This window comes from Ambystoma mexicanum, chromosome 6p, assembly GCF_040938575.1.
Source record: "Ambystoma mexicanum isolate Mex_15411 chromosome 6p, UKY_AmexF1_1, whole genome shotgun sequence".
NCBI lineage: Eukaryota > Metazoa > Chordata > Amphibia > Caudata > Ambystomatidae > Ambystoma > Ambystoma mexicanum.
This window is the reverse complement of record NC_090935.1, coordinates 914,497,188-914,519,547: the sequence shown is the minus strand read 5'-3', so window position 1 is coordinate 914,519,547 and position 22,360 is coordinate 914,497,188. Positions and strand designations below refer to the sequence as shown.

Sequence of the window (22,360 nt, the reverse complement as noted above, 5' to 3'; positions counted from 1 at the left end):
AGTGTACATAGCCCCAAATAAACCTGAATCTACCTAGGAATTCTGTCCTCTGTGGATGCCACTTGGTTTCTTGACATAAACTTTCCCCATGAAGTTTAATTAATTTCACCTGCTGGTAGTGTCCACTCTTGCTAACAATGAGCCCTCTATGAAGGTCATGCCCCACCAGCAGGGTTCAGTCCTCTACTTTTTTGCCTTTTGTCGTTTATAGGTTAGTCTTCTTGATCTCTCTTTGTTGCTCCTGGTTCAAAAGGACACCTCTGCTCCAGGTCTTGAGGCTGTAAAATGGATGCTTCACTGGGCCAATCAATTCTCTGAATGCAGGCCAGAGTGGATACCAAGGTCTAGACAACCATGAGCTTCCTATGAGCAGGCTCAATGTATTGTCAAAAGTTCCCCAAATCAGGCCTCTCGTCAATTCCCAATGCACCCCCCTCTAGCCATCTCCCACTTGATACACAACAGTTTAGTGCTTTAAAGGGGACTTTTCAGTCTGTTGCTAAACATTCACTTCCTCCCGTCTCCTTTCCACCTCCTTAACGATTTGCCACATAATCGAACCACTACCATTACACTCACATGCCTTTGATATAGGGTGTGTCTTCCCCATTCCAATGTTGCTCTCTGCTCTCCTCCACATGTATCTCTACTACCTTGATCTCCTCCTTACTTTGGTGGTCCACCTTCCTCTCCTTAATTTCACTGCTTCCTCCTCAATGTACCCCTTACTGTGTAATGCACTCCCTTCCTCCACCTGAAAGCTTGTTACCTCTCCCATCCTGCACTCTCTAGCCTTCACCTCCCCTTGCACAAGCGGTTCGTCTTCCTTCAACTTGTCCAGATTTCTCTAGACACCAGCACTCTGCTCCTTCAGCTCTTCTCTGCTCCTCCAGCCGGCCAACACTTCACGCCTGTTCACTGTCCAAACCCCCACAGCTCTTTGTTCCTTCACTTTGTTTTCAAATGCTCCAGACTCCAGCCCCGTAGATGTTTCCCAGTCTGTTGAACTTAGGTTTGTGCAATTCTGCTTAGGGACTTCGGATTGGCTATTCCATGTTCCTTGGTGGCTCTCTTGTAGTTTGTAGTTTGTAACCCTTTGGATACCCAAACTGGCCTGTCGCTTGCGCCAAAAGGCATGATCGCCTCTCCATCTGCTCCAAGAAGAGGGCCCACATCCAAGCCTGCATCACTGGAGCCACTAACATGGCAGACATTTTCAAAATCTGCAAGGAACTCACCAGTCTCCACCTCTCTTCCTTCCCAGGCTCTCTGCACCACCGTGGCCTCACATTTCACCTCTAAAACTCAGGACATCCTGTACTCACTCTGCACCCACCCCCCAAAATCTCCTTTCATGCCTCCTCTCTCCTGCCTCCCTTGTCCGCCCCTCCCTTGGCCCCCCCCAAACCTCTCCTCCCTCCTGCTCATTGCACCTGGGTCTCTAAAGGGGTCATCCAAACAGATGCAGCTTTGCTCTTTCAGAACCATTAAAAGACAACATCTCCTCTCTTGATCTGGCTCTTGCTGAACATTGCGACCACTTCTTCACCACCGGCTCTTTCCCACTATCCCTCAAGTGCTCCCTTGTGCAACCACTCCTAAAAAAGCTGTTTGCAGATCCTTCCTGCACAGCTTATTATAGCTCCATCTCCACCAGCCCCTTCCTGGGTATACTCCTGGAGAAGTTGGTCCGCCCCCAACTGACCCTTCATACTGAATTTGTTGGTTGCCTCCACAAACATCAATCTGGATTCCGGGCATCCATAGGCACACAAACTGCTCTACTGAACACCTGTGAAGAGAAGCCCGCAAATCTCGACCCAACTCTCCTGCTCATTTTCCTTGATAACTCATCTGCCTTCGCCACAGTTAACCATTGCATCCTCTTAAAAACAGCTCTGCGATACCCTCTGCATCATGAACCGGGCACTGAATTGGCAGACCTCTTTCCTGACTAACCGCCCGTCCCAGCTGCAACTGGACCCTTTCTCCTCCACCACTCCCTCTCTACCTGCAGGCAGGGTCCCCCAGGACTCTATCCTATTGCTGTGGCTCTTCAACATCCCCCTCACCCGTCTTGCTGACCTGCTCTCATTTCCATTGTTATGCTGATGACACAGCTCTCTTTCAAACTTGCCTCTACCACCTCCTCTCTCATCCCAGATTGCCCGACTGCTATCCAGGCATGGTGTGCGGCTAATGACCTCTGTCTTAATGCCGATAAGACACAGATCCTTCTCATTGGGACACCTGCGCCCAGTTTCACTCCTACCCTCTGACCGCCCTTCTTGGGCCCTCATCCTTCATCTTGCAAGGCCCAAAAACTTGGGGTCATCTTTGACTCTTCTCTCTCCTTCACCCCTCACATCTTGGACGTTTCCAAGAAGGCCCTTTTCTAGCTTCACCTCCTTAGAGGCATTCACCTTTTCCTCACCTTTCCCCAGAAGCTCAACATCTCCAAAGCCCTGGTCCTCTCTAGGCTGGACTACAGCCTCTTCCTCAATCTCCCTCTTTCCTCCCTTCAACTAATCCAAAATAGGCCTGCAAGACTTATCCTTGGCCTCAAGCCGAGGGACCGTATCTCCAGCCCTAAAATCTATTCACTGGCTCCTGGTGGCAGTGAGGATCACATTCAAGACCATCTGCATCATCCACAAGGCTGTGGCCTGGGTCGAGGCCATCTCCAGCCACCCCCCTCCCAAGTACTCCCCTCTTAGAGCCTTCGCGCCTCTAACTCCAAGCAGAGAATGGGGGGCAGGTCTCTCTCCTCGGGTGGTGCCTCTTTGAAACAGTCTTCCTGCCCCTCTCAGACTTGAGCCAGATCTCCTCAAGTTCTGGAAACTTCTAAAAAAAATAAAACTGCTTTTCGCTACCTCTTTCCCTCCCCTGCTAACCACCCCAATAACAGCCAGGCGGCCTGGTCCTCAATGAATTGCACCGGTTACCAGGCCCTCTGCCCAGTCAACACCAATACCCTCCCCCTCAGCACTGCCCTTGTGGGCCCCCTACCTGGCAGCTGTGCATCACTCCGCTGGGATCCCTTCGCCCAGTGGACTTAGCAAGTGGACTCCTCCCGTGGCACCCCTTTGCACTTCCCTTCCGGGCTCATCAGCACTTGCCCATATCTTACTTCCCCCCCCCCCCTTATCTCCTGCACTTCTGTTCACTGCACTTGCATTGCGAATGTCACAAAGTCTAGTAGGACCATATTGTATATTTTACTGTTCTTTTTGCGTTGTAATCACTCCCCTTTTCACTCTCTAAAAACACCATTTTGTTGTATAAGCGCCTAACAAATGCAAAATAAATCAATAAATGCCAAGCAGTGTTTCAGGCCAACAGCCACCTTAAATCTTTACAATGCGTCTATGTGGAGAAAGGCTTCCTCACAGGTGTTGGACCTGTAAGAACTCATTGTGGCAACAGTAAAGACAGACACAAGTGATCACATTTCAAGCGCGTTTACTAAACTGTATAATTCAGCTGGAAAAACATCTAATCTAACCTCAAATCTAAGATGTGAACGAGGCTACGACCATCAAATAAGGCAGTCCTAGTGGCATCATCTCTAAAAAGGGCCTAACACACCACACGATTGCCAATCCTTACAGCTCATTTCAAAAAGAGTGTGGGATAATGTTCACAAGAAAAAGAAAGATGTGTTCACAAATCATAAATCAGGATGTTATAGCCGGGGGTCTCCCTCCCCACGTTTTTAACATAGGACAAGGCAGGACCTCGGAGCAGAGCACACTCCTTGGCCTCACCAACACCATGTTACAGTTCCTTTCAATGATGCCAGGACCTTCTGGGGCCAAGTCTCTTGCCTTGAAAGGCCTGCTGCACCATAAAACAAAAAAACGAAAGTTCCTTTTCAGTAATCTTCACGTTTCAGTAATCTTCACGTTTCTTCAACCTTGGATCTCCCTCAGCCGGGCTACGATCCGTCTTGCAACTTTGGCCTCCCTCAGTTGGGTTCACTCCTGCCTTTCAGTCACAATTCCATCAGCTTGTAATCGTCAAGAGTCTCAATGTCTGTTTAAACAATCATTCATTGTGGACATGCCTCAGCCGGGTTCACATTTGTTGTTGCAATGTTCAGGGGTGTATCATGATTCACCCATGGGGTGCAAGTGTCTCTAGGTCACCTGGCCTAAGCCCTGCCCACCTGGCGCCTTCCAGGTTGCTGCTTTTTCCCTACTCAAGGAGCCCTGCAGCCTCTTTTCCTTTGCAGATGGGGAGCAGGTGCAACTGGATCTAGTCACCTGGCCTAAGCCCCACCCACCTTCTTAGCCCTGCCTCTTCCTTCCTGCTCTTAACTCTTAAGAGTCAAAGGCGTCCCTCACCTGGGTGTCTGAAGCGCAGGGCACATGAAGGAAAGGGCAATTCATGTTTGGACCCGGAGGTCCCAGGGCCCGACCCCCTGCTCGGACAGCAGGTACGCATGCACCAAGACGTGTTCACTCCCTCTGTCCCCACAGGCCATCCCACCCCCTATGGTCCCCCAGTGATGTTCCCTTGTGCCCCCTCCCTTCTCGTACACAGGTGTTGCCCGTTTTGCTCGATTCTTCTACCCTTCTCCACCTCCCACCTGTCAGGGGTATTGCCCCACGTTTGGACTATTATGCTGCAACATTTGGTGCTGTGGGCTTAGGAAATCCAAGATGGCGGAAAAGCCCACATTGCGCCAGAATCCAGGAAAACTGCGCAGTTTTGGCGCACACCAAAATGTTCCCCTGACCTGCCACCCACCAGTGCGAGCGTGATGGGCCAGGAGTGCCATGGGTGAAATGTGTGCCAAAGGAAAAACAGCAGTGCCGGTTAGCTCAGAAAGCACTTTGAAATCACATTTGTTTCTCTGAAATGCAAGCTAAAAATGCCTATTTTAAACATTGCAAGATATTCAAAAATCTCAATGAACACCAGCAGACATTTGGCAGAATGTATTCTTGTGTGCATACAAAATCTGGAAAGATGAAGAGCCCAAAACAATGTTTATAACAAAACTGGCTGAGCTGTGAATGTCAGCAGCTGAAGTGAAATTGGACTGAAAGACACTAAAATCTAAATGTTTAAAATAAAGGAGTGACCTACTGTTGAGTGTCATATAGTTTGCAACTAATAAATGTCATAGTTTTGAACTTAGAATCAGCGTTCTAGCTGCATGTGTAAAAATTGTAAGTTTGATTTGGATGAAGAAAAACTGGGACCAAAAGTGACATTTGGCTGAAGCCTGGCTTGAAGAGTGAATTCTGCCCGGCAACTACCCCCGACAGGAGTTGAATCTTGCTCAGCCACTCTTCCCAGGCCTGGCTGCATTCTGCTGCCCCCACCAAAAGGAGATGACACCTCCCTGATTGGATTAGGGGAGGAGCAGCTGGGGACTGCAGGAAACTGAACAATGAGCCTTCCTGTAATGCTCACCTGATTCCCACGGAGGCACTGGTCCCGGCTGAACTGTTATAGTCTCTTCAATTGAGAAGCGTAGAGCTCGGATGACTCTCTGGACTGGGCTTCCTCTTATTGACCGTCTGGCTTGCAGGGTAAGGTTTCTGCAGGCGGAAGAAAAAAGGGTTAATGACCGTTTGGCTGGACTTCCTCCTCACTAATGGCTGACTCTCCGAAAGTCCAATGTCCTGGTGAGCTCTCACCTTAGGCGTATAAATGCTGGGCTCTCCATCCTGCGACTTATGCAGGGGTGCGTGGGTTCCAGTTACGTCACTGGAGGTCCTCAAAGTCTTTTGTGGCCTTAGAAGTGGCACAGGTGCTGAGATGCCAAAAGGTGATGCCGCCGTTACTGCACGAGCGGATGCCAGTAGATATAAAGAGTTTATAGTCTTGAAGAGATGGGCACCTTTAATGAAGTCTTTGCATTGTCTTTTTCAGGTGCCTGGATGCTGAGGGCGTGGTCAGAGAGCGCGACACGTGCGGTTGTACGTAGGTATGGGAATTTCAATGACACCTCAATAATGTCCCTTGTTTTCTGTTTTCAGGTCTTGAGATGTTGCGGGCGTTGTTCGTCCGTTGCCGTTGCATGTGCGAAGTACGTGAGTATAATGATCTGTGACCTTATTATAGCACCTCTAACAATGTTCTTTTCTTATTTGCAGGAGTCGGGACCTTGCGGGCGTTTTTCCAGTCGCGGATGCACGTGGGGAAACACGTAAGTGTTAGGCTTTCTTGCAGTCTTTAATGGCACTTAAATAATGTCTTTTCTTGTTTTCAGGTGCCGGGCTGCTGCGATTGAAGAGATCGTAATACGCGCACAAAAGCAGGTAAGAAAAGTAAATGCAGCCGCCTTCACCCGATTCCTACTTAACAATGTTATGTCTTTACAGGTGCCGTTAAGCTGCTGAAGAGAAGGCCGCGAAGAATCCGTGAAAGCACCGATGGATCAGGTAAGCGAGCGCAGCTGCGAACGTGTTGCAACTTGCTAACCTTATGTTTCTTTTGCTTGCAGGTTCTGCCGGTGTCTGGATTCCTGGATGGTAAGTGTAGTTCTCGTGTCTTTCTTTCACAGGTTGCTGAGCTGAAGCTGGAGATGTCACTGGAATGCTGGAGCTGACTCGGTGAGCGTCCTGATGCAGATGCAGAATAACGCGAAGCACGTTTTCCCAATCGGGCGTGGTTTAAATAGTGTCGGAGTGATTGGGTGTCTTCTTCCTCAGCCTCGCCCAGGTAAAAGAGTTCCTGTGTTCCAGAGCTAAGGAGTGGCACCAGCCCCACCCAGGTAAGAAAGTAGTCCCAGTTCAGGGAATAGTTCCTCCCAGCAGAAGGCTGGGGACTTCATCCTGCCAGCATTTGCAAAGGTGAGTATGCAGCATGGTCTGCTACAGGTAGGTCCACCCAAGCACCTTTGCAAGAATTATGAGCCCGGCACCCCTGGCGCCGGGACTGAGGTTCCTTATGAGCCTGGCGCCAGAGGCGCCAGGACATGGTCCAAAGGGCCCCAATAGGGGATTGCTGGAGCCGGGGACGAGGGTCGTGAGCCTGCTTCCGGAGATGCTGGGCTTGACTTGGCTTCTCGGGAGAAGTGCTCATGACAGCACCCCCCCCTCAAGGCCCCTCCCAAACTTGTCTTCCCTGGAGGTTTTGGCCTATTGGGAAAAGTTCGGTGGAATTTTCTGACTAGACGAGGAGCATGGACGTGGTCAGAGGGTTCCCATGATCGTTCTTGAGGTCCGTAACCCTTCCAGTCGATCAGATAGTATAATTTTGACTTGATGATCTTGGAGTCCAGGATGTTTTTAACCTCAAATTCAGGTTCTCCATTTACTTGAATAGGCTCTGGAGGTTTATTCAGTCTGGCTCCAGGTTGCATAGGTTTTAGTAGAGATACGTGAAACACCGGATGTATTTTCATGTGGGATGGCAAACCCAATTTGACAGCCACTGGGTTTATTATGGCTGTAATTGGATATGGTCCCAGATATTTTGGGTTGAAGGTACGAGGTCCTTTAAGTGATAAATGTTTGGTGGATAACCAAACTTGATCTCCAACCTGGTATTGAGGGGCGTCTCTTCGGTGTTGGTCTGCTCCCCTTTTGTACCGTTCTTTAGCCTGTTGTAGGTGGATTGTCGCTTCTTTGAAAGCTTGAGTGATAGCATTGTGAAGTTGATCCACGGCAGGCGTTCCAAGATCTTGGGGCGGGTCAAGATTGGAGGTTCGAGGATGAATCCCATATAAAATGTAAAAGGGACTTTTTCCGGTTCCTGAATGGATCGAGTTGTTGTAAGCATATTCGGCTATCCAAAGGATATCTTTCCAATTACTTTCCGACTGCTGTAGCATACAACGTAAATATTGTTCCAGAGTTTGGTTTGTCCTCTCAGTTTGTCCGTCGGTCTGGGGATGATGGCTGGTTGAAAGTCTCACATCGATTTGAGCTAAACGACAGCAACTTCGCCAAAAGTGAGAGATAAACTGGCTCCCCCTATCTGAGATCAAAACCGAAGGGAAGCCGTGCAATCTTACAATATTTTCAAGGAATTCCCGTGCTAGAACTGAAGCTGAAGGTAAGCCCTTTAGTGGAACGAAGTGGGCCATTTTAGAAAACAAATCTACAATTACTAGAATAGTGTTGTATCCGGAACAGGAGGGTAAATCAGTGATGAGGTCCATGGAGAGGGTATGCCAAGGCTGTGGCGGGATGTCTAGCGGATGCAGGAGACCCGCTGGTCTTTCCTTCTGACCTTTGTTTTGGGCACACACACCACAGGACATCACAAACTCCTTTATGTCTTTTCTCCATGACGGCCACCAGAAGTGTCTCTTGACTTTTTCCGAGGTTTTGGCAATGCCTGGGTGGCCCTCCATCAACGAATCATGGTAGCAAGAGATTACCTGTTTTTGCAAATCGGCATGTGGTAGGAATAGTCGTCCCTGAAAATAAGGCAGGTCTTTTTTTATGATGAAGTCCTTTCCCTTCAGTTGCCAGTTTTGTAAGTCCGAAGGGGTCACAAGTTGTTTAACTTTTGTTTCGATATCTTCGATGGATTGTGAAGAAATCAGGCCCAGGATTCTCTGTTCTGGAATTATCGGCACAGGTTCAGGATTGACAATATTATCTCCCATTCCAATCCGGGAAAGGGCATCCGCTTTCCCATTTTTGTTGCCGGGGCGATAAGTAATTACAAAGTCAAATTCGGCAAAGAAAAGTGCCCAGCGAAGCTGTCTGGAGGACTGAGCTTTGGCGGTTTTCAGGTATTGTAGGTTTCGATGATCGGTGATTACCGTGACAGTGTGTTTGGCTCCAAGGAGATAGTGCCGCCAGGCCTTGAAAGCGGACTTAATTGCTAAAAGCTCTTTATCTGTGATGGTGTAGTTAATTTCAGGCGCCGAGAACTTGCGAGACCAGAATGCCACGGGGTGCAATTGGTTAGTTTCCGGATCTCTCTGTGATAGAACCGCCCCCATTGCTAAGCTGGAGGCGTCGGTCTCAACGATGTAAGGGAGGTCTGGGCGTGGGTGTTTCAGTATGGGTGCTGAGGTGAACTTGGCTTTTAGCTCTTGAAAGGCCTGTTCTGCTTCTGTTGACCACTCGAAACTTTTGTTTTTTCTTAAGAGGGCGGTGATGGGCTGCACCACTCGTGAAAACTCTGGAATAAACCTGCGGTAAAAGTTGGCGAAACCTAACATGCTTTGGACACCTTTCACGGAAGTAGTTGCTGGCCACTTGATAGCGTCCACCTTTCTCGAGTCCATGTGAACTCCTTTGGGTGTCAGAATAAAGCCTAGAAATTCGACCTCCGTGACGTGAAAAACACATTTTCCGAGCTTAGCAAAAAGCTTATGTTGGCGGAGTTTTTCAAGGACGGCTCTAACATGTTTCCGATGATCTGCTTCTGAAGATGAGTACACAAGGATGTCATCTATGTAGACGACTACGCAAACATCTATGAGTTCTCTGAGGACATCATTCATAAAATACTGAAAAGCGGCTGGTGCATTGCATAGTCCGAAGGGCATCACTTGGTATTCAAATAGTCCATACTTGGTGCGAAATGCCGTCTTCCATTCGTCACCTTCTTTAATCCGTACCAAGTGGTAGGCTCCCCGGAGATCTAGCTTTGTATAAATGCAGGCGTTCTTAACTTGGTCAAGGAGTTCCGGAATCAGAGGTAGGGGGTATCTGTTCTTTACCGTTATCCGGTTCAGGGCACGATAATCAATACAGGTTCTAAGGTCACCTTCTTTTTTAGGTACGAAGAACAGAGCCGAGGATGCAGGAGACTTTGATAGGCGGATAAATCCATTGGCCAGGTACTGGTCCAGATACTGTCGCAAATGAAGATTTTCAGGCTCGGTAAGGGCGTAAATTCTACTACAAGGGGGAGTGGCTCCGGGTATCAGGTCTATTTGACAGTCGTAAGATCTGTGGGGAGGCAGGGTATTAGCCTGTTCCTTCTGAAAGACATCTTGGAATTCTTGATACTCTGGAGGCAATTGCGGTCCTTCGGATGTTGCTACCACTAGGCCAATACTGGGTCGAGGATAATAAGTAGGTGCACACTCTGGGAACTGTATCGTCTTTGCTCGCCAATCAATTTGAGGATTGTGTTTCTCCAACCAAGGGATCCCCAGAATTATTTGGAACTGAGGGGCCTTGATCACATCGAACACGATTACCTCCCGATGTCCATCTTGGCCTAATAACGTGACTTCTGTGGTGGTATGGGTTACCGGTCCGGAGGCTATTTCCGTACCACCCACTGTGGTAATGACGTCTTTAATTACCTTAGGACAAAGGGGTAGGTTCATCCTGGAAGCCATCTCGCGGTCTACATAATTTCCAATCGCTCCGCTATCAATGTATGCTTTAATGGCATGCAAACGATCCGGTCGTTCTGGATTTATGAGGACCATTGACATTATGAAGTGCGAGGTCAAAGAACTGGTTTTTACGCTCGGCAAGCGGACCTCTACACTTGTCGGGCGAGGTCGTTTCCCGGCTCGGGCTTTTCGGAATTCTTATCAGAAGCTCTCACTGTCTTCTTCAGAGGTTTCACCGGGCAATCTCGGAGGAAATGTCCTGAATTTCCACAATAGAGACATAGCTGCAATTGTCGTCTCCTGTCGCGTTCTTTCTGGGTTAGGGGACCCTTTACGACCCCTATTTGCATAGGTTCTACGGCTTCAACTCCTTTGGTGTGAGTTAGTGGCTTAGAGAATACTCGAGTTTCGAACCTGGAGCGGTCTGCCTTTCTGTTTTGTAGTCTGTGATCCAATTGGACCACTAAATCAATGTACTCTGAACAATCTTGAGGGGGATTCACGACCTGGGCTAGGATGTCTTTGAGTTCGCCACGCAAACCCCTGTGGAAAAGCGTGATCCTCTTGTCCTCGGGCCATCTGGTTTCTACGATTAGTCTGTTAAATGACGCAATATAAGCCAGAAGATCCGGATTGCCCTGCCGTAGGGAAAGGAGTTCATTGTCCAGGGCCTGCCCCAGGGAATGTCTTGCGAAAAGTCTTTCCATATTGGCCTGGAAGGCCTGGAAATTGCGAAGAATCGGGTCATCCTGTGTAACCAGAGGGATCGACCAATCAGCAGCGCTGCCGCTAAGATACGAAAGCACAAAGGCTACTTTAGTCTGATCAGTCAGAAAAGCAGCTGGTCTACAAAGAAAGTGCAATCTGTACTGATTTATGAACACCGCAAACCTCTTAGGGTCACCAGAGAAGCGTTCGGGCGGAGCCAAAGGCACATTTCCGGGCAGATTGATTTGAACAGGATTGGCTGAAGCCGCCGGGGTATAGGTCCCTCCAGAATTAGGTAGAGGGGTTTGCCCCGCTTGTGTTTGTAATAACTGTCTGGCGAGGTCATCAGTTCGTTCTTTGGACATAATCAATTCCCTCCTCAGGGCATTAGTTTCCTGGCGGGCAGCATGTACTTCAGCTCTTAATTCCCCTAGTAACTGGGCCAGTTGATCAGTGTCGGAAGTTTCCATAGCGCCTGGGTAGGAGGTTATTGGAGGGCTTCGCGTTCTGTAACGCTCACCTGATTCCCACGGAGGCGCTGGTCCCAGCTGAACTGTTATAGTCTCTTCAATTGAGAAGCGTAGAGCTCGGAATACTCTCTGGACTGGGCTTCCTCTTATTGACCGTCTGGCTTGCAGGGTAAGGTTTCTGCAGGCGGAAGAAAAAAGGATTAATGACCGTTTGGCTGGACTTCCTCCTCACTAATCGCTGACTCTCCGAAAGTCCAATGTCCTGGTGAGCTTTCACCTTAGGCGTATAAATGCTGGGCTCTCCATCCTGCGATTTATGCAGGGGTGCGTGGGTTCCAGTTACGTCACTGGAGGTCCTCAAAGTCTTTTGTGGCCTTAGAAGTGGCACAGGTGCTGAGATGCCAAAAGGTGATGCCGCCGTTACTGCACGAGCGGATGCCAGTAGGTATAAAGAGTTTATAGTCTTGAAGAGATGGGCACCTTTAATGAAGTCTTTGCATTGTCTTTTTCAGGTGCCTGGATGCTGAGGGCGTGGTCACTGAGAGCGCGACACGTGCGGTTGTACGTAGGTATGGGAATTTCAATGACACCTCAATAATGTCCCTTGTTTTCTGTTTTCAGGTCTTGAGATGTTGCGGGCGTTGTTCGTCCGTTGCACGTGCGAAGTACGTGAGTATAATGATCTGTGACCTTATTATAGCACCTCTAACAATGTTCTTTTCTTATTTGCAGGTGTCGGGACCTTGCGGGCGTTTTCCCAGTCGCGGATGCACGTGGGGAAACACGTAAGTGTTAGGCTTTCTTGCAGTCTTTAATGGCACTTAAATAATGTCTTTTCTTGTTTTCAGGTGCCGGGCTGCTGCGATTGAAGAGATCGTAATACGCGCACAAAAGCAGGAAGAAAAGTAAATGCGGCCGCCTTCACCCGATTCCTACTTAACAATGTTCTTTGTCTTTACAGGTGCCGTTAAGCTGCTGAAGAGAAGGCCGCGAAGAATCCGTGAAAGCACCGATGGATCAGGTAAGCAAGCGCAGCTGCGAACGTGTTGCAACTTGCTAACCTTATGTTTCTTTTGCTTGCAGGTTCTGCCGGTGTCTGGATTCCTGGATGGTAAGTATAGTTCTCGTGTCTTTCTTTCACAGGTTGCTGAGCTGAAGCTGGAGATGTCACTGGAATGCTGGAGCTGACTCGGTGAGCGTCCTGCTGCAGATGCAGAATAACGCGAAGCACGTTTTCCCAATCGGGCGTGGTTTAAATAGTGTCGGATTGATTGAGTGTCTTCTTCCTCAGCCTCACCCAGGTAAAAGAGTTCCTGTGTTCCAGAGCTAAGGAGTGGCACCAGCCCCACCCAGGTCAGAAAGTAGTCCCAGTTCAGGGAATAGTTCCTCCCAGCAGAAGGCTGGGGACTTCATCCTGCCAGCATTTGCAAAGGTGAGTATGCAGCATGGTCTGCTACAGGTAGGTCCACCCAAGCACCTTTGCAAGAATTATGAGCCCGGCGCCCCTGGCGCCGGGACTGAGGTTCCTTATGAGCCTGGCACCAGAGGCGCCAGGACATGGTCCAAAGGGCCCCAATAGGGGTTTGCTGGAGCCGGGGACGAGGGTCGTGAGCCTGCTTCCGGGGATGCTGGGCTTGACTTGGCTTCTCGGGAGCAGTGCTCATGACACTTCCTTAGCTCAGGCAAATGTTAAATTAGGGGGGGGTCGTAAATGGCTTCCTCTTGAGATAAACGGGGAGGGGCAGTGCCTCTGTGAGCAACTTGAGTTGGAGGACGTGGACAAACCAGAAATTCCACCATGTGCTTTGGAAAACCACACCCCTCTGGGCCAGAGCATAATTTTAAAAAGATGGATAATTCATAGTACGGACTTGTCAAAATTATATCATTAATATCATTATTCTTGTGATTTTTCTGTGCACATTTTAAAAGGTGTTAGAACTCTGTACCATGTTCTGAGGCAAAACCCCATGAATTATGGAGATTGCAGACACGGGTTCACGCTAGAAAAATGAATGTGGATGGAATGGAATGTGTGTAGAAAGGCGGTGTACATCTGTCATTTTTGGCAAAAATCCAATATTGGTAAACCAACCAAAAAGTGCAAAATGTTGTCATTTTTTAATCCAAGCTCTTAGAAACATCAGAGTTGGAACAGAAACTACCTTATATGATGTATGATGTGTATATGTAATGTCAACCACTTGTGTATCTGGGAAATGTGTTTAGTTATGAAAATGATTTTCTAAGGTAAAAGCAAAGGGGAGTGTTCTTTCTGTATGCCATAAAGATGACACCTGATGACTCACTGCTCCCTTCTCAAAATCAGGTCAAAGAGAAATCCTTGACCTATCAAATTGTGAGTGGGTTGGACATAGAAAGATAGCCTTCACACCCACTTCCCAAAAGACATAAAAAGAGCCACTGGAAGCCAGACAGGGACATTCATTTTCCAAACCTTCAACTGAATTCCTGCGCAGCACGCTGACGGAGAACTCCAGAACTCCAGAACCCAGAACTCCAGAGATCCAGACTGACTCCAGAACAAAAACTCCAAAGAGCTGAACTCTTCAGCAGGCCTCAAAATCTTTTGCAAACTATTCAACCGCCGGGCTGTGTGGTTTGCTGCTTGCTAAGAATCCTGTGTATCCAGAACAGAACCAGAGACCCAGACCAGACCGCTGTGAACAGAACCGGTGCCTGATTGACCCGCCGAGCAGAGAGAACCGCAGCTAAACTTGTTGACCAGATCCGTGACGAGGCCATTCCTTTCAAATTTATAGTGTGAGTACCCAGCTAGAACTGTGCAGAACCCATCTCTTAGCTTAAAATAATCTGATTCAACACATTTAACCTGTCCAAAACTGCATCATAGAATCGTGTGTCCATTCTCCGATTTTAAACCTTTAAAAGTGTCATTTGCCATTTTGAATCATTATTTAATTTCTGAAAAACGACCTTCATAAAATCGTCCGTATCTCTTGAACCGTTTGTGCTAGGAACGAGATTTAACTTTCATTTGGAAGCTAAGATTCCCAGCTTTCCAACAAGCTCATTGTACTATTTCCGTAATCGCGCTCGACGCACTCGGAAAAAGTGCTGCAATTTGGCTCAAATTTCTTCACTTGTCAAAATAGCAGCTTCTTGCTTTCCTTTGCTGAAATTCGTTTGCAACCTGACAATCATTCATAGAGCATTGCTAAAGTGATCCTGAACTAATTTAAAGTAGCTATCACCCACCCTGAATCTCTTATAGGGAATTAAAATCATTTTTAGCATATTTTTCCCTTCTTTGCATACCACATTTAAAGTACTTTGCCCGTGTTGAAAATCATCCCTGTGATCTAAGCTTGCTAGGGGGGGGGAACTGAATTCGTATTGTACTGCGATTGTATTCCTGAAGACTGTGTGTGTCACTTCCATCTCCTTACATTGCATAGGGGTGGGGGGAGTGAATTGTCAGAGAAAAAGTAATCATATTATCTTTTGCTGAAATCATATCAAGTTTATTTCTGTACTGCCTTTTATTCATCTTTGTATCTCCTTGAAACCATAAAGCATTCCCAGCTACCTTGTTCTTTCCATACCAACTCCTAAGTAATAAAATAAGTGTGCTAGTGTAAGATTATCCATTGTTGATCAACATCATATTCTTAAGCGGGATATCGAATTTTAATTTCTTATAAAAGTGTGATATATATATTGTTAAATTTTCAATAAATCTTTTAATTTGCAAAACAAACCTACTTCTTGGCTCAGTGGGATTCTAGGAGAGGGGCGTTATACAAGGGTTCATCATCCAGATTATAACTGGTCATAAAAATATATAAATAAGGGCTTCCCTTGAGCAATCCCAGACAAGGCACTGACTTAGTGGGAATGCTTGATTGGAGTCATTAACACACCCTCCACCCTACTTCTGCAGCAGTCTGTCCCAATACATTCTGGTTTCACCATCAGTCATGTGGCCAATGCTGGATTTCACTTTCATGAATCGATTCACGGTGCATCACCGTTCCTCAACTCTCATGCTCGACTTCCTTGGCATCTTGTACGGATGGTGGCTCTGAATCATGCTGTTCCCATCTTCATCTTGTATCCTGGCTTGCAACATTGTGTTACTACGGACTTCTGCAATTGTATTTGCTCTCCCCTCTTGCTTCTCCACTCTTTTTGACTGCTTACTCTCCGTCCTCTCTATTTTCCCATCTGAAACTGTCCCTGGATCTTGTATGATGGCAACCTCGTCTGTCTCCTTCCCCCTCCCCTTACTTGTTCCCCCCACCCTCCAGAGCACCATCTGAAATGTCGTCAGGCCTAGTACGATAGTGGCTTGTTTTGTTCCTACCCTCCCTTACCTTTTGTTTTTCTCTGGCTCTACCAGAAATGTCGTCCGCCTAGTACGGTAGTTGCCTGTCCTTTCACATTTCCTTCCCACTCTCCCCCTCCCTTCCTCATCTATGTCTTAGCTCTTACACTATCTGAAATGGCGTCAGGCTGAGTACAATAGTTAATTTCACATCCTGACTGTTCATTGCCTGTAAGAAGGTCATTGTATTTTCCCCCTTGTTGCCTCCCCTGCCTTGAATCGCTGTGAAATATTGTGTATAGGCGCTATATAAATAAACTATCATATCATACCCTGATCCGCAGGAAACCCTCCGTCGGGTCCACGCTTGCCAATTTTCACAATTCACTTGGTGTTCACCATGTTTCAAAGACCTATGGTTCGCTATTCACTTGCTTCCGACTCACCAGCTGGGTTGAACTCAGAGTTTCCTTTTGTCGCTAGAGTCAAGGACGGTACCATGATGAGAACAGTTTCTCCCTGCCATGGCAATCTGTGTGGGAGGGTTCCATGTACGGCAGACATCAGATACGCCACTCGCAAGCTTTGACTCCCATTCTTACGTTTGCTTCTCTGGAGGCCTCGCAGGCCTGGGTTGAAAAGAGAAATTCCCTCATGGTCAACCTTTCAAATCTCTCCGCCTTTCTCCTCCTCTGAAAATGCTGGTCCGGAATAGCTGCTTCCTCATGCGTTTGGCCTTGCTGAAAGTGAGCTTTCGTGCTTCGCCTTTTACCCTGGTGGGAAAGGGACATCAGGTGTGCATAGTTCTGGTTAATTTCCTGGCCCTGCCTGACCCTTGTGTTGGGACCGGTCAGGTAAATGGCCTGGGTGTTGGTCCGTTGTCTGTCTCAGTGTAGGAAAGCCTTCATGTTGGAAGTGGGGGTGAGGGGTAGAACTTCAGAGTATTCTAGGGGGTTGGATGGGAAAAGGTGTTATGAGAAAGGGGATACTGCGAGTCACCAATCAGTGTCCCACTTCCACTCCCCGAGGATCCCTCATCCAGGTGATCCTCCCACACTGGTCCACCCCCAGGAACAAAATCCAGTAGCGATGGCGTGTCTTGGCCACCTAGATGAAGAGACAGTATCGCATAATAGTTTCATGTGGCTAGCCCCAACCTCCCCGTCCTAGGCTTGGTGGGGTCATGAATGGGCTATTCCACATGCTTTCCACAGGTCTACTCTTACAGTGAGTGGCAGCACGTTTAGTAAAGGGATCCCCTTTTGCACAAGCCAAAGTGTTGACAGGTGGTCACGTCCCCTGCTTCCGGTCTTAGTCCCCCCCCCTTTTGATGTGCATTAAATTTTTTTAAAAAGATATGTTTGATACTGATTTTACAGCCAATGTTTATTGGATATAAAGTGTTTTCTGATTTATGGGCAAAAGTGTGGTCTTTTATAAAAAAAACTCTTTTGCTGTACAGTTTTTTTTTCCAGACCCCCAGGGAATTATGCGGCGTTACATCAACAGGGTCGTTTTAATAGATCTATGTTGCGCATTTATAAAAGCAGGTAACACCTCCACCGTGAAAAATCGCCAGAGCCAGGTTTTAAAAGTTTGTATAAAATGTTCTACAATAGGTGCTTTAAACAGAGTGTGTTACAAAGGGATGCCCCCAGTGTTGCTTTATTAGACTCTGTAGCGGCTTATATAAAAGCTCCTTACCAGCATCAGTCTGTAGATTAGCGGGGGACTCCGTGTAGGAAAGCCTTCTTGTTGGAAGGGGGGGGGGTGAGGGGTAGAACTTCAGAGTTTTCTAGGGGGTTGGATGGGAAAAGGTGTTATGAGAAAGCACTCAGCCTTTGTTAAATATGCATTTAAAAGATGTTGCCACACTGTCACCAGTCTTAAAGCCTCAACATTGGCGTATTTTGATAGAATGTCGATGACGGCTAGAATGTACCGGAAATCATTGTCTTTGCAGAACTGGCTCAAATTCATACATATGCCAGCCATGGTTGGCCGATGTCAGATAGCACGGTCATTCGTCGTGTTTTCGGGCTGGCTTGGGTAGCATGTAGGCCTCCTCCCCTGAAAGATATGTCTTCACCGCACCTTGTGACACCGTTTCACCATCGGTTCGCAGCTTATAGAACATGCTGTCAACCCTGCCGTAACTACCAACACCTCCCTCATCATAATATATTTTTGACAGCTTCAGACCCGACATGTTTACCCATAACCGCTCAACTTAAAGATGCAACCAGGTTTGATAAACAACATTTTATTAACATTTTTTTATTTGAAACATATTTGCATTACAATACTAGAACAATTGGTCAAGTTATAGGCTCCGTAGTACAGGCGATTACTGCACAGATATATTGCACGCCACCTCTTCCATAAGCAAACATGTTGACATTCCATGAGGCGTTCAATTAGATTATCCCCGCCCACTTGGGAACGGTTTTCTCAATGATGTTTCTAACAGCCGTCGGACACAGGTGTCTAAACTGCTTCATTTTCAAAAGGGGATTATTCACTCATTCTATACCCCATAATGTTTTAGACATGTATTGTTCAGTCCCTGCGCCAATCCTCATCTTTGTCAGCGGCTGCATCAAATCTACTTGAGGTTTAGGGCTCAACGCGTAACATTTTACATAGTGAATTAGCCATGCAAGATATTGCCAAACTTCCATGAGCATCCTGCTGGGGATCAACAATTTTATGTATGTAGCACCATCTGTAAGTGCTGGTTTAAACATGCCCCAGCCCCTATGGCCGTAAACCCTGGTATGGCCTGAATATCAACGCGGGAGAGCCAGTGTCTCGGTATCTGTCTCCATCAGCGAGATACATCCTTTACACAGATGGTCATCTCCCGGGCTTCCAATTCATTTTTAACAGCAGGTGCAATGAATATTAACATTGTCTTTCACGCTACCGGTCTCCATTAGCGAAACACATTACTTACATAGGCAATTGTCAAGATCCACCAGGTTTTCAAGTAGGTTTGAGCAAAAAAAGCACAACTATAGAAATTCTCAGGTACAGTATGGCGCTCCTCACTGCCGCCCTGTTTCATCAAGACCTTTGGCGGCTCAATCAGTCCCCAGTGTAGTCACTGCCTGCACAAACTAGATTCATAGTGCCCGTCTTTGGACCCCACATTGGCTGTGGCTGGTTGCTCAAAAACCACATTGTGATCCCAAAACTCTTCGGGTTCACAGTCGGCCATTAAATCCCAGACATCGTTAATCACACCGTAAAACAATCAGAAACATGACTATCATCATAACTCCCATGGATCCCAGGGGGCATTTTCCCCTCGTCACAACTGTAGCTGTTCATAATCGTGGTTTCCTGAATAGACCTTGTAAAACTATATTGTATATATATGGGTTGTACACCCCTCCTCCCATGCCATCGCAGCCTTCGGGCCGTCCCTTTAGATCAAAATGGATATCCAACATTCCTGGGATTCTTAAAATATATAAAATGTATATAAATATTATTGGGGTTCAATAAAATTCCTACCAAAAACTTTTGGGGGGGCTTATCAATTTGATATACAAAGTACATCTGCTTCCCTCAGACGTCAACCCTAGATTCACAGTCCCTGTGTTCAGAGCTCACTTTGCTCTGGTCGCTTGGACCAAGCAACATTGTCGAGTGCCACTCCCATCTATATATAGATTTTATACACAATGTATAACCACTTTATTTTGATATAAATTAGAAAACACTTCATATCCAATACATTCACGTGATGCCCTCACCAGATCATTCAATTTAAGGGTCACAGTAGTGAAATGGAATGCACAAAAAGAAAACAGAAGGTTTACTCTGATAAATGGTTCAATGTTCACCCAACTAAGAACAAAAACAAAAAGGACTCCTCTGCTAGGTTGTTTATTTTCGTCAGGTGCGTTTGGGAAAATAAGAAATAACTTCTGACGGATATGCAGATGTTACCAATGAGGTTTTTGTTCACCCTCCTTAATTCCAGCAAAGATAAATGCGGTAAAATGTGACTTCAATATGAAATTTGATTTAGTACTCAACTAGGGCGCTGGCACTAAATAAAGTCAAATTTCTAGAAAAGTACCCAATACAAAGAAACTTACTTGCTGACGGAAAAATACTGGTTCATCTTGGACATGCGAGCTTTCTTTTTCTGTCGTCTAGTTTCAGGGTTGAAATCCGCCACCTGGGGTCCAGGATTTTGAAATGCAAGGCATTTCAGCTGTCGTTCTATTTGTAACTTTAACATAAAACAAAATTGATATTAATAAAAGCAAGATAGACAGTTACGTATTTGTAGCAGACATAAGTAAACATAACTTTATCACATTTATTGCATTCTAGGTTGCTCAGGAGGTATACACTTTGATGGGCATTTCAGCAGGAGGTTCCATAAAAGACACAAATAAAACTATTTCCAATATTCCATTGGTAATTTTAAAAATTAAAAACTTTTACAGCAAGAGCCTTTAGAAAATGTACATCTCAATCTAACATAAAACCTTTTAAGAGCTGTGACACCGAGCTGCTCTTGGACATCTTGAAGCGGGAGAGCAATGAGGAACACTAGGGGTCTGATTCACTAAACAATTTAACAAATCGATGGGTTAGTGCACTCCCTTTACTTGCGCCCCAAAACAATTTGTAAATGTGCAGTGAACAAGAAGGTGTCACGCATATGCATTACTGCTTTCCAGCTTGCATTTCTATCCCTCAATCAGGGATAGACATTGTTTTTCTTCTTTTTTTGTCAATTCACAGTTACAAGCCCTTGGGGGGCTCTGGTCACTGCTGTGGGAAACCGGAAGGTGTCTAGCTGACTAGTCCCCAGGGATCGGTCATCCAGGTGGCCAGGACACGGCCATCGCTATTGAATGCAGTTCCTGGGGGTGGACCACTGAGGGAGGATCACCTGGATGGGGGTCTTTGGGGAGTGGAATTGGGACACCGATGGGTGAGACGCGGGATCCCCCTTTCCACCATGTAGTATACACCCCCTCACCCTTTTCCAACACGAACAATTTTGCACACCAATAAAAACAACAGACTAACACCAGAGCCGTTTACCTGACTGTCCCAATACAAAGGTCATGCAACTGACCAGAACCACACCCACACACACACACACACACACACACACACCTCCCCCCCACCCCCGATGGCCCTTTCCCTTCCCTACAGGGAAGGAAGGGGGAGCATGAGAGCACACTTTGAGCAAGGCAGATCGCCCAACAAGACCGCTATCCAAGTACGCCAGTCCAAGAAGAGGAGAAAGGCGGTGAGAAGCGAGAGGCTGACCAGGAGAGAAGCAACCTTGCCCTTTCTGACCCAGACCTGCAAAGCCTCTGTAAAAGGAATAGAAAAACCGCAAACAATAGCCAGCATGTGTTGCAGCGGAGGTCAACGGTGCACGCCTATGCTAATTAGCAGGACAGACAGACGCCTGCTACCAGGGTACCGTCCTTGACTCCGGATACAAGAAAGCCAAGCGGTTCATCACAGCCAGCGAGACAAGGGGCGAGCTGATAAGAAACCAAAATGTGTTGAAGGAAAGACGCAAAGTGGCAAAGAAAGGGAAGTTAAAAGAACTGTTAACATTTTGGGGAAAACCAGCTGCAGAGGGGTCCGGCACCACGTGGATGTTCACTCGAGAGGCTCTGGCTGATCCTGCACTTGTTGAAACTACCGATACCAGAAGGCCCTGGGAGAGCCGCAAGGAAATGGTCAAAGTGGTCATACAGGGTCTAGCAAAATCCTCTGTACACTTGCAAGTCTTTGACCGACAAGCCATTGGAAAGCCAAGGGAGACAAATCCTGCTTAGTGAGAAAAGGGAAAGAACATTTTGATGACAAGAGTGAACCCACTGGAGGGATGTCCACAATGCGTTGTTTAAAAAGACATCAAAACTTGTGAATGCAACAGTTGGGATAGTTTGGAAAAAGCTGTAGTGAACCCTACAGAAAAGCAAATGTATGAGAAGGGTCTGAGCCCGTAAGAGGGGAACCCAGGGTTGAAAAGCCATCACCCAACAACTGAATGCCGTAGTGAACCCAACTGAGGGATGCAAACACATGAGAAGGGTCTGAGCTCGGAAGAGGGGGACCCATGTGTGAAGTCATCATCTAACGTACATTGCAAAGGAACTTTTTGTTTGTTATTTTTAACACATCAGGTCCTCAGAGGCAAAAGACTTTTTGTAGAAAAGAGACAATGACCAAAGGAACCGATACCTGAGAACGGAAGTCTCGTGCTGGGAAAGCTCAAGCGTGTCTTTTGCTCAGGAGTCCCGCCTTGTCCCATGCTCAAAACGTGGGGAAGAGAGACCCCCGGCTAGCACATCTTGACTTATTTTTTAACACGTTTTTCTTATGAATACTATCCCACACTGTTTTTGTATTTAGTTTTAAAGGACTGGTAATAGGTTTTTAGAATAGGCACTTTTATTTGACAAGACGCCACTAGGACTATTTGATGGTCGTAGCTTGCTCCCATCTTAGATTTAGGTTTAGGTTAGGCATTTTTCCAACCAGCATATACAGTTTAAAAAACACCCTTGAACTGTGATCACTTGTGTCAGTCTTTACCTTTGCCAC

General features: G+C 46.9%; 1 protein-coding gene across 2 annotated transcripts in view; it reads right to left on the bottom strand.

Annotated features, from left to right (window-relative positions):
• ARL14EPL (ARF like GTPase 14 effector protein like) overlaps positions 1–22,360 on the bottom strand; it is a 310,837-nt gene that overhangs the window by 92,389 nt on the left and 196,088 nt on the right. For both annotated transcript variants that reach the window (XM_069626549.1, XM_069626550.1), the window contains exon 3: positions 19,870–20,006. In XM_069626549.1, the coding sequence (XP_069482650.1) occupies positions 19,870–20,006 (137 nt within the window). The remainder of the gene's footprint in view (positions 1–19,869; positions 20,007–22,360) is intronic.